The 12,178-nt window shown below is 48.2% G+C and overlaps 1 protein-coding gene across 1 annotated transcript in view; it reads left to right on the forward strand.

Annotated features, from left to right (window-relative positions):
- The first annotated feature begins 2,785 nt into the window (after positions 1–2,785).
- INSYN1 (inhibitory synaptic factor 1) overlaps positions 2,786–12,178 on the forward strand; it is a 52,982-nt gene continuing 43,589 nt past the window's right edge. The window contains exon 1 of the mRNA XM_074296238.1: positions 2,786–3,377. Within this exon, the coding sequence (XP_074152339.1) occupies positions 3,210–3,377 (168 nt within the window). The 5' untranslated portion in view covers positions 2,786–3,209. The remainder of the gene's footprint in view (positions 3,378–12,178) is intronic.

A 12,178-nucleotide genomic window follows, 5' to 3' on the forward strand; every position in this document is an offset into this window, starting at 1 on the left:
AAAACAAGTCCGATCCTTCAGAAAGTTATATCCCATACCCTCAGACCTCTTGAGGTTGTTACCCATTTGTACAGTAGCAAGTTCTCCCGGCCGTAAGGCACGTGACAGCTGGATGCTGCCTCCACGTCGGGGTGACCGTGGGCAGCACGAGGAGCACGCTTGTGCAAAAGCCCCTGCCAGTTTGCTGGCACATCTAGAATTCCACCATTACCGATCGCTTCCTTCGGGCACCGTCTCCAAAAGGCCCCGGTTAAAATTCCGTTACCTGCGAGGGAGAGAACAGACGGCCCCTCAGACCGCATTAAGACTACTTGGGCGATTATTTGATCAGATTGGCTCCCGGGCCACGACTCTCCCTTCCTCCCCCCGCCGCCAGCCTGGTGGGGAGGAAGCCGGGGGTCAGAAGCGGTGTGTGTCGCTTTAAAGGTTCCCCGCTCGGCTCGGCCCGGCCCCCTTCTCTGACAGTGCAGAGAGGCTGGGCTGCCTTTAGCTGAGCCATCGCCCAGAGCTGCCAGTCTAGCGGGAGGCAGAGGCGCCCGTCCGCTCGCCTGCCAAGCCGGCTCCCGGCACCGCGGTTCTGTGCCCGCCCCCCCAGAATCAGGGGCCAGAGAAGATAGCGGCCCGCGGACAGAGAGGCCTGGGAGGACCCGTCCTGCTCTCCCCATCCTCCTCCTCCTCTCCCTTCTCCCGGATTTGGAAAGGCTCTGCACGCCGTTCCCGTGGAAGGAGGAGCGAGTTCCCGTTCCCGCAGCCCCATGGCTGGCTTCCCTGGCGGATGGGCTGGGAACTCAGGCATCCAGAGCTCCCCAGCTCGGCTCTGCTGACAACCTAAGGGTGTGGGGAGTTAAAACCCCAAAAGGAGGCTACAGAGCCCCAGAGGGGCTCCCTCCTCCGCTGGGCTCCCCCGGGGCCCCCGGAGCAGCGCAGCGCAGGGCGCGCAGTATGTGTGTGTGTGTGTGTCCGCGCGCGCGTGTTCGGGTGCGCGCGTGTTTGTGATCTGTGTGTTGTGTGTGTTGTGTGTGTGTGTTGTGTGTGTATGTGTGTGTGCTGTGTGTGTGCGCGCGCGCCGGGGTGCGTCCCCCCATCCCCACCCCCGCCCCGCCCCCACCCGCACCCCGCAGCCCGCTGAGCCCGGCGGGAGTAGGAGGACGCGGACGGCCCCCGGGAGGAAGAGGACGGGAACCGGCGCCCCCCCTCCGGTGCCGAGGAGCTGTGTGGCGCGGTGCAGCTGGATCCGAAGGGGGATGGGACACAGCGGCGACCCCCAGGCCCCCCGCCCCACGGAAGCGCCCCCGATCGCCCACCCCAGCTGCCTGCCGACGGCCCGGGACCAGGCTTCCGGAGCTGGCCTCGCCTGATCCCGGCGGCTGCCCACTCCTCCGCTCGGATTCCGGATCCCGCGCCGCGCCAGAGGCTCGCTCCCCCTGACTTTGGCTCTCTTCCGCCCGGGACTGGCCTGCCGCTTGCCGGGCTTCCCGCCGGCCCCGCCGCCCCTGCCGTTCCCCGCCGGAAATGTCCGGGTCACCTGTGGCCTCGCGCCCCGGCCCCGCGCCGCGGTCCGCGCTCCCGCTGACTCCCTGCGGGCACCAGCATCCCCGCGGCTTGCCCCGCGCTGCTTCTCCCTCCGCCGGCCGCCCCTGAGTCTGGGTCCGGACCCCGAGCTCCAGTCCGGGGCAGGGGATGATCGCTGAAGGGATTTGTTTTTCCCGGGCCCTGAGCGGCAGGGGCCGGGAGACTCGTTCCTAGTCCCGGACCGGATTTGGAAGCCGGGGTATCTTTGTTGGCTTTTTCTCTCCTTTCTGGGAGAACGGAATTCTTCGCCCCCTCCCCCTTCCAGCTGCGCCAGATGTTGGCCACCGCTTAGAGAAACGCGGGGACGCGTCCGAGCAGCTCCTCTCCCTTTGAACGCCCACCCGAGCTAGACACAGCCTCGACCTCCCTCTCCCCTCCCCTCCCCCAATCTTCCAGCCAGTGGCCCCAAGTCGGCCCCGGGTCCATCCCATGCCCTGACTTCGAGGGCGGCTCTGGCGCCGCCCGGACCTGGCTGGTGAGTCCTGGGGGAGGGGGGAAGGGAGAGCTGGGACAGGCCCCGAGTTAGGGCTGTCCTCTTTGGGACCTCCTCCCCCGCCCACCCTAGGAAGGAGGGCCTAAGAGGTGGGGAAGGTCTACGAGAAAAGGGATTGGAGAGGGGGAGGCTCATCTCGGAGAGGGGGGGAGAGAGCAGGAGGGCAGCCGATGTGAAATTCAGGGGGATCTTCCTTAGGCCCCAGGCCTAGATGGGGGTGCAGTAGGATTGTCCCCCTCCAGCTTCCTCCTCTGAGCCTGGGAAGCCTTAGATCCCTTCTCCTGCTGCCCCCTTGCAGCAGAGTTCTGTACTTCCCAGTCCTCCCCTCCCCTTCCAAGCCAAACCAACCGAGGGGACAGGTGGAGGGAAAGAGGAGTTTCAGAAAACCTCCGGAACTCTGCCCATCTTTCTTGCCCTGGTGCAGACCGCCCCGTCACTCCGGCCGCTCTCTGCCCTCCTCGGGAAAGCCCTACTTGTTAAGAGCGTGTGGAGAACGGAGGGTAGGCCCTGCTGCATCTGGGATCCTGTGTCCTGACATCCTGCGCCTTCCCCTTCCACTTCCAACCCAGGACAGACAGGGAGTTTGGGGGCTGTGGCTGTCAGCTCCCGGTCAACCTCCCAGGGCCAAGGACATCACAGGGGACGACCTGCTCCCTTTTGCTCCCTCAGGAACCATTCCCCAGCCCTCCCTCTGAGGGTGGGGGGCCCCACTTCAGCAAGTGGACAACAGAATCCATCCCGGAGACACACATCCCCAAGCCCCGGCGCTGGGCTCCCACTCCTGGTTAGCTCTCAGCTGAGTCTCGAGGGCTGCAAAGTTGAAATTTTTAACCCCTTCTCTTGCCCCCCCCCCTCTCCGCTGGACTCTGCCCTTTCTGATCCGTCTCCTCGCTCATTTCCCTCCCTCTGGGAGTCTCTGCCCCGGCAGGTGAGCAGTTCCTGGACCCAGGGAGGAAGAGGAGAAAGAGCGGAGGGAGAGGGACCTGGGCTGAGATCCGGTGGGTGTGGGCTGGGGCTGGGGCAGCTGGGGGGGGTGCCGTTAAGATGTGGAGATCTCCCTGGCTGAGAGGGGCTCCAAGGAGGCAGTGGCAGTGCGAGGCCCAGGGAGAGCAGCATGGACAGGCCCGTGGCAGCGTGGTGAAGCATGAACATCCGGAGTGCCCAGGACCACGGGCAGGCCAGTGACAACCCCAGTGGTGGCGGCGGCGGCGGTGGAGAGCGAGAGCGAATTCGGATGCGAATGAAGATGGTCATCGGGCAACTGGAGGGCATCCTGCAGGAGCTCAAGGAGGTGGCCAAAGAGCTGAGAGAGGTAAGGATGGGGGGCACGTGGACGTGGTGGAGGACCAGCCTGGAGAGGGCCAAGAGCCAAGCTAGGGGGAAGGGACTTAGGGGGACTGGTTCTCATCAGGAAAGTAGTCAACCTTTTTTTTTTTTTTTTTTTTTTTTTAGTTTATTTCGCTCTTCAATTTAACAAGTACAAAGAGTGTGTGTTTATTGTTATAAATTTTGACAGAGGTGGCTTTTAAGCCCCAATTAGTATAAATGTCTCCTATCAAGGCTCCCTTTTCAAAAAAAAGCTCCCTTTTCATTCATGGGGCACTGGGGGGGAGGTAGGGAGGGAGGAGAGAAGAGAGTGGTCTCTTTTCTGAGAAGCCCGAACCCTAAAGAGCTGTTCGTTGCAATTGTAGCCATGTCCCACTAGCCTGATCTCAGAGAGAGCAATCCTGTATTTACAATGGAGTGATGAGTTAACCCTTTCAGGACCCCACTGACCAATGGTAAATAACCCCAGCACCAATGAGGTCAACATTACAAGCTTATTCATCCAGTGAGTTGATTATATTCAAACACAGAAAAAAAAAACTGTTGCCCTGCCCCAGACTGACCACCCCTTTCCCCCCAGAGCCACGGACTGTACTCTCCCTACATCAATCCTTCATCCATGGTCAGTGTCTTACACATGTGTGTCATTGATCACAGGAGACATCATGCAAAAAAGTAGATGATCTAGTGTACTCTGTCTGCAATACCAGAAATATAGTTTAGCTCCTTAAGGTGGAAAGGAAAGGGCACTATATTTAGAATCAAAGAATCGAGTTTGAATTCAGCTCTGCCATTTGTTATCCATTTGACTTTGTGCAAGTCACTTACCCTCAGGGCCTCAGTTTCCCATTTGGCAAAAGAAGGAGGAATAGAATAAATTACCCATAAAGTTCCTTTGAGCTCTAAGTGTACCTAACAATGCCCCACTGACGGGCTCTGGAGTATTCCTTCTTCTTACAAAGGGAACTGCATTTTAAGGATATGTAAGGTCTGGGAAAAGTCAATTCACTCCTCCTCAGAATAGGGACCAAACCTGCTCTCCTCCTGATTGGAGTCTAAGGAGTTTTAGGGGTCTTATTTAGACTAATGAGTATGTGGTTAATTGGGACAAACCTTAGGAGTGGGAAGAAGGGTAACCTTGCTGACCATCCCTTTGGCAGGAACTGCCCTAGGGCAAACTGCCCAATTAGACTGTATCTTGATATGATATGTGGGCTGAACTCTTCCTCTCCCCATTTGTAATGATTCTGGGACTAGAGATGTAGAAAGATAAAAAAGAGAGAGAGGTACTGAATTGAAGGGCAAAGGATTGCCCAGAATGGGGGTGCACATCTCGAGTAATTGTAGTTTCTCAAAGGTACTGGTTACTGAGAAACTTTGCAAAATATAGAAAATGAAGAGATTTTGTGTGTGTGTGTGTGTGTGTGTGTGTGTGTGTGTGTGTGTGTGTGTGTGTGTGTGAGAGAGAGAGAGAGAGAGAGAGAGAGAGAGAGAGAGAGAGAGAGAGAGAGAGAGAGAGAGAGAGAGAGAGAGAGAGAGAGAGAGGGAAAGGAAGGGAGGAAGGAAGAGAGGGAGAGCAAGATAAATGGTCTGGTTTAATTTCTATTCCTAACATCTCAAAGAAATGAAGTGCATCTATCCTTGGCCCTGCCCCACTCCCCACCCTTGGGGAGCATTGAAGCCTTAACTGCATGACCCCCCCTTTCCCTAGCTATTAGTTCCTAGTAGTTAGCTGGATTTGCCCCCAGAGTGACATTTCTGCAGGGCCAGGTGGGTTTTAAGCAAATGTAGACTCCATGTAACCAGGGTCCCGGAGGGGGGGGGAGAACACATCAATTGAGCTAGAATGATGGGTCCCGGCAGTCCTTTCTGCAGCTTCCAGGCCTGTCAGTCCCAAAGACTGGCACTAGAAAGAGGGAAAAGCTGCCACTTTCTAAGGAAGGAGAGAGATAGGCACTAATGTATAGGCTGCTCAAATGGACCTTTCAAAAAAATGGAAATGGAGTACCTAGCTGTGGACATTAGATTTGTGGTGCACCCAAATCACCTTTCTGGGGATGATGGCTCTTGGAATCACTCCAAGGCACCTTTGCCTTGGCCCTAAGGCTTTCTCCCTTAACCTGTGCTTTAGGAATATCAGTTTGGCAGTTGTGTGAGGATTGGATTGAAGAAGGAGAGAAGCTGAATGCAAGGATACCTTTCAGGAGATATTGTAATAACCCAGATGAGATGAGATGAGGACCTGAACTGGAGTGATTTTGATATGAGTGGAGAGAAGAGGAGGAATATAAGAGATGATGGGGAAGTGGAACTGACAAAACTCAGCAACTGATTACAATACGGGGGATGTGATCTGTCAATTGGGAAATATTTATTAAGCACTAGTGCTGTGCTAAATGTTGGGGATACACAGAAAAAAAAAATTAAGTGGCCGCTCCTCAAGGAGCTGACATTCTAAAGGAAATAAAAATAACCGTGTAAATACAAGTGACCCAGTGTATTGGTGCTGGAGTCAGGAGGCTTCAAATCAAGCCTCAGACACTTATGAACTATGTGATTCTGAGCAAATCATTTAATCCTGTTTGCTTTGGTTTCCTCATTTGGAAAATGATCCAGAGAAGGAAATGACAAACTGTCCTTCTAACTTTGCCAAGAAAACCCCAAATGGAATGGACTGAATGGACATGATTGAAACAATTGAGCATACAATAACATACAAGTAGTATGCAGAGTCAGTAATCTCAGAGGGAAGGCCCTTGGTGGGGGGAGGGGTGGGGGGGGGACTTGGAAAGGCCTCCAACTGACAGTGTGATTTAAGCTAAATCTTGAAAGAAGCCAGGAGACAGAAAAGAAGGGAATGAACATTTTAAGTATGGGAATAGCCAGTGAAATGGCAAAGAGTGCCATGTGAAGTATGATCAAGAACATAAGACTGATGTTGCTAGATTGCAGACTATATGGAGAGAATAAAATGTTAGCAATTCTAGAAAGATGGGAAGTGGGCAGGTTGTAAAGGTGATAAGGGTCTATAATAGATAGTAGCAGTACCAAAGAAGAGAAATAGAAATCAAAGAGAAACCTATGAGAGATGTTGTAAAGACAGAGGCAAGAACACTTGGCCACAGACTGAAAATGCAGGGTGGGCGTGGGTGAGAAATGAGAACACTGAGATTTTGAGGTGATAAGAGGAAGAATAGAGCCATGGATTACAAACATGAGTTACAAATATAAGTACAAAGAATGGTGGTCCCCTTTATAGAAATAGAGAAGTTTCCTGACCTAAGGGTGGATTGAGAAGGAAAAAAAGAATTCTGGACATGATGAGTTTGAACGATTCCTGTGACAATATTGAGGTGATGTTCAATAGGAAACTCAAGGGAGTTATGAAGAACAGGTATGTAGGTTTGAGAAACATTGGTCAGCTCTGGACCCCAAATTGTAGGAAGGACATTGACAAACTAGTGTGTCCAGAGGAGGAGGATTAGTATGGTGAAATATGCCCATGTAAGATTTTTCAGGAACTGCTAGAAAATACAATATCTAACTTCATTAGTAGGAATGTCATAATGAAGAAGGATTGGGTCTGCTTGACACCAGTATATAGCATTAGGAATTCCAGTAGGATAATAGGTTCCAGAGAAGAAAATTTGGACTTGTCTTAAGGAAAATTGTCTAACTTTTGAGCTATCCATTTGTGGAATGGTTAACTGAGTGACCATTTGTTAGGTATCTTGCAGGGGGAATTATTGTGCAGGTATGGGTTAGACCAAATGGCCCCAAGGCTCCTTGCTATTCTTTTACTCTACATCTTAGTGATAGATCAATTTTATTTGTGTTGCCCTCCTGGGTATCTATCAAACCCATTCCTTCAATAGATCCTGACCCCTGTACCTATTGCCTTTAATCCTAAACTGTATAGTAATGATCTGGTCACGGTGCTCCAAGTGACTGGGGAAATTAGAGGCTCTGGGAAGTAAATGGTTTCCTCTATGTCCTTCTTCCCAGCTTAAGGTTCTGGGCATCAGACTGTATCAACAGAGTGGGTGGAAATATGGAACATCTCTGTCTCCACCTCTATTGCCTGCCATAAAAGAAAGAAAGAAAGAAATGAAAAAGAACAAAACCCACACACAAGCTAGCAGGGGCAGAAAGAATCCCTATAGAGCTCTCTACGGAATCTCTGGGGCAATATGGCAGACAGAGAAAACAGATCTGATTTGGTGTTTCTCAAATTCACAATCCAAAAGATGCTATGTTGGTGTTAAGTGATCTGACCCTAAAGCCATCCTTTCCCTCCTTTCCCCTCCATCTTCCCTACCAGTCACCAAGGCTCTCAGAATTAACTACTTGGGTCCCCCTGGAATCATTCACAGCCTCAAGCTGAGCTTGGGTCTTAAGCTCAAGAACTTATAAAATTCATCCTAATAGCTAGCATTTGCATAGCATTGTAAGGTTTGCCATGATTCCTCACTACTAGCTAGAAAGGACTTCAGAAATCATTGAGTCCCAGTCTGGACTTGAAAGATGGGGAAATTCACTATATGTCAGCCACCTTAGTCAATATTGCTTTAGTCTATTTAAAACAACTATACAGTATGAGATTGGAATATTTCTGTGGGGTTTAAAAATGATGAGTCAATGGAATAAGAAAAATATGGAAAGACTTGGACTTATGAAGAGAGATATTCTCCATCTTCAGAGAAACAGAAGACAAACAGGCATTGTATGGCCTTACATATATATATATATATATGAATATGAATATATGTATATGATAATAGATACATATATGTATAGATATATTTGTGTGTATATGAATTGTGCATATATATGTAGTTATATATTTGTGTGAATATATATTGTGTATGTGTGTATACATACACTTCATTTCAGCCTTCTTGGGGTGAGGAGAGAAAGAAAAAAAGAGTAAAGTAAAAAGTGCACAGCAGAGAACAAAAGAAAACCTACAAGGAAACAAGGAAAAGATGGACAGCTCTAAACACAAAGTATAGAATTTATTATGTAGGCTTTCTTGAAATGGAAATTTATTGTTTTATATTTTGAATCCTCTCTTAGGTTCTGCTGTGCACATGGCAATGGTTATTTTTTTTTCCCTTATCCTATTTTGTACTTAAGTTTAAAATAAATTTTGAAAAATTTAAAAAAGAATGGTGGGAAAATTGAGGACCAGAGAAAGGATATGAAGTCATACAAAGAATGAATGGAAAAACCTAAAGTAAAAGCACTTTACTTCCCACTACTCTTCCCACTAATCTATAATTCTCCAGGATGACAGTGAGCTAATCAAAATCTTTTCAATCTACTAAACATTTTTCATAATCTTTCCAAATAGGTGCAAAGATGGTTTTCAACATTCATCCCTGAAAAATCTTGTATTCTGATTTTTCTCCCTTCCTTCTGTTCTCCCCAATCCCAGACAGCAAACAACCCAATATTGGTTAAATATATGCAATTTTCTAAACATATTTCCATATTTATCATGCTGCATAAGAAAAATCAGATCAAAAAGAAAAAAAATGAAAAAGAAAAAACAAGCAAGCAAAAAACAAAAAAGATGAAAATACCTGTGATCCACATTCAGTCCCTATAATCCTCTCTCTGGCTACAGATGGCTTTCTCCATCACAAGTTTATTAGAATTGACCTGAATCACTTCATTGTTGAAAAAAGCCAAGTCCATCAGAGTTGTTGTATACAATGTTGTCTTGGTTCTACTCACTTCACTCAGCATCAGTTCATGTAATTCTTTCCAGGCTTTTCTGAAATCAGCTTGCTCATCATTTTTTATAATACAATAATATTCCATTACATTCATATATCATAACTTATTCAGACATCCCCCAATGATTCAATTCAATAAACTTGGTTCTTCTCAGTACAGAGAACTCTTAGGATCAGAGGAAGACACAAGGTTTAAATAAGATCCCTGTCCTCATGAAGCTTATAGTCAAATGGAGGGATAACGCATGTGTACATAACTTCCATTTGTTATACTCATGAGGCAGAATAACCTAAAGACTGGGTGAATCCATAGCAACAACTAATATTTATAGAGTGTTTACCATGGCACTGTGCTATTTTACAGTTATTGTTTGACCTTCACAGTTCTAGGAAGTAGGGGCGATTATAATCCCCATTTTCAGATCAGACAGGATCTGAAGGAGACAAGGCAAACAGAGGTTGTGACTTGCCTAGAGTTACACAACAAGTAAGGGTCCATGGTTTTGAACTCAAATCTCTCATGACTCCAAATTCATGGGGTAGACCTGGATTCAGGTCCTGCCTCTGATAGAAACTGTCTGGGTGAGCCCAGCAAGTCCCTCACTGCTCTAGACCAGGGTTTCTTATATTTTTTTCCACTTACAACTCTTTTCCACCCAAGAAATTTTTACATGACTCTGGGCATATAGGTGATTTATTTATAGGTGATAAGTCATAATTTTGTGATTCCCCCCATATTCAGTTACTTGACCCTTATGGGATTGAAATCCATAGAAGCTTTGTCCTAGACATCTGGGAGGTTTATAAAGATGCTGACCAGCCCTGGTAGGGGAAGTTTACTCACTGGAAATTTCCTATACGTGTGAAATCACAAATCTGGTTGAAAAAAAATCAGTACTGAATAATCAGGGATTATAAAGCAATATTCTCTGTGACATCTGAAAGGGAAAAGGGTTGTTGACCAGGAGGAAGAAGACTTTCTAAAGGACATGAGATTTCTGATTTGATTGAATTTAACAAGCATTTATTATGCTCCAGGAACTGTGTTAGTGCTGTAAGCCCAGGATTATAGAAGCATGATGCTGCCCTCAAGCAGCTTACATTCTTCCAGGGATAGGAAGGAGACAATGTATGTACACAGAAGCAAGGATAGTGTACAAAGTAACTGGTTGTGAGGGAAGCGCTAACTGTTGGGAGGATCCAGAATGTCCACGTGTCAGAGGCTGTACTTAGGAAATGATCTAAGAGAGTTAGCGTCCCTGGGATGGTAAAAAGGAGATGAAATGTCTTGAACAGGAAACATCAAGTCATTCAATCTGGCTGCTGAAAATTGGGCTTTAAAGACCGAATTGGGATTCAGCTGGTGAAAGAGAGAATGCGAACACTCCAGGTACAGGGAGAAATGTGTGCAGGGATGGGGAGATGGGAAAACAGGATCGAGACAGAGGCTGGAGTGTAGTGCGCTTTGGCAAGAGCCAAAAGAGCTTGACTAGGAAGCCTGGGGTTGGCTGATGGCTTCCCGACAAGATGTTTTCATTTTAAAGGGGTCTTATGGAAATAGTAGCAAGGCAAAGTCCTAATGATGGACATTCAGGAAGAGCATGAAATACTTATTTTTTATTCCCTATTACCCGACGTAGATATCCTCCTCTTTACATGTCCAAAGTCATCCCCAGAGGAAGGGTTTCCCAAAGCCACTCTGTCAGTGCATCTAGTCCAAAGAGTGAGCCCAAGAAACAGGGAAGAACAGAGATTTCCAGGTGTTTTAAGATGCTCTGTGAGGAAAGCAAACCATCAATCAGAGCTGACTAAAGAGAAAGGGAAGCTGAGAATGAAGGCGTTCTAGGAACACCTGGGCTGCCTGTCCATGTGCTTGAATGGGAAGCGGGGACAGAGAGAACCAAGTCCTTCTTTTTTATCCCATGTGCCTCTACCAGAATCTTTGGCAGGTTGCTAAGGCAACAGGAGTCTACCAGATAGTAATGCTGCCTAGTGCTGATAGCATTCACTGACAGGGGGAGGGGAGGGCCTCCAAACTTCCCTTCCTCCCATGACCAAGCAAGACAGAAGAAGGGCAGGACTGGCAGGAGACTTTCATTAGGCTTGGTCAGCCAAATAATGGGTGAGAAGGGAAGGCAGCCACAGTGGAGGAGGACAATGAGCCTGACTCGTGACCCTGAGAAAGTCCAGCCCAATCTTTGGGTCCACCTGAGACCATCACAGCCTTGAGCTAGATCTGGACCTCAGACTTAAGAATTTGTCCAATTGCCAAATGGCTGTGTCAGTCCAAAAGATCTCAAGGAATGTAAGAACCCAGGCCCATTTGAATGGATCCTGGAGGAACCAGGTGGCCAAAGCTTATTGCTGGGAAGCATTGAGGTCCAGGAATGAAGATGGAGATGGGGGAGGAGAGTTTCCAGAGCCTGGTGTAGGACCCTAGGAAGAATGGCTGATAGCCAATAGTGTTCCTTTGATGTGCGCATTTGAGAAACACCAAAGCAAACCTGGAGGCTCTGCAGAAAGCTCCAAGGAGCTCCCTCTTCTTGTGTGGGGGAGAAGAGGAGGAAGGGACAGAGAAAGTAAAAGGGGAAGGAGATGATTGTCTTTTTTGACAGGGGTAGAGATGGAAGGTTTCATCCCATTCCAGCAGAATATTCTCATGGTGAGTTTTTCCTTGGGCCTCTGAGGAATGGGGAAAAAAACAGGAGGCTACCAAGAGAACAAATGAGAATCAAGACTCTGATAAAATGTTTCTGGAGGGTCACGATCAACATCTGTGGTGAGGAAGGCAATTTTAGGATTATGAGTGTATGTGGGAAGAGGGAGTTATTGAATGGACGTGAAATGTCCAGGCAAAGATATTCCCATTTTTTTCATATCTTATCAAAAATCAGGGCTGATCTGTGCCTAGAGAGAGGAGTCTGGGAACTGAATGTGGATCACAACATCTCACTCTTTGTTGTTGGTCGCTTGCATTTTGTTTTCTTACTCATTTACTTTTTTTTTTAATCTGATTTTTCTTGTGCAGCAAGAGAATTGTGCAAAT

Source organism: Sminthopsis crassicaudata, chromosome 2 (genome assembly GCF_048593235.1).
Source record: "Sminthopsis crassicaudata isolate SCR6 chromosome 2, ASM4859323v1, whole genome shotgun sequence".
Lineage (NCBI taxonomy): Eukaryota > Metazoa > Chordata > Mammalia > Dasyuromorphia > Dasyuridae > Sminthopsis > Sminthopsis crassicaudata.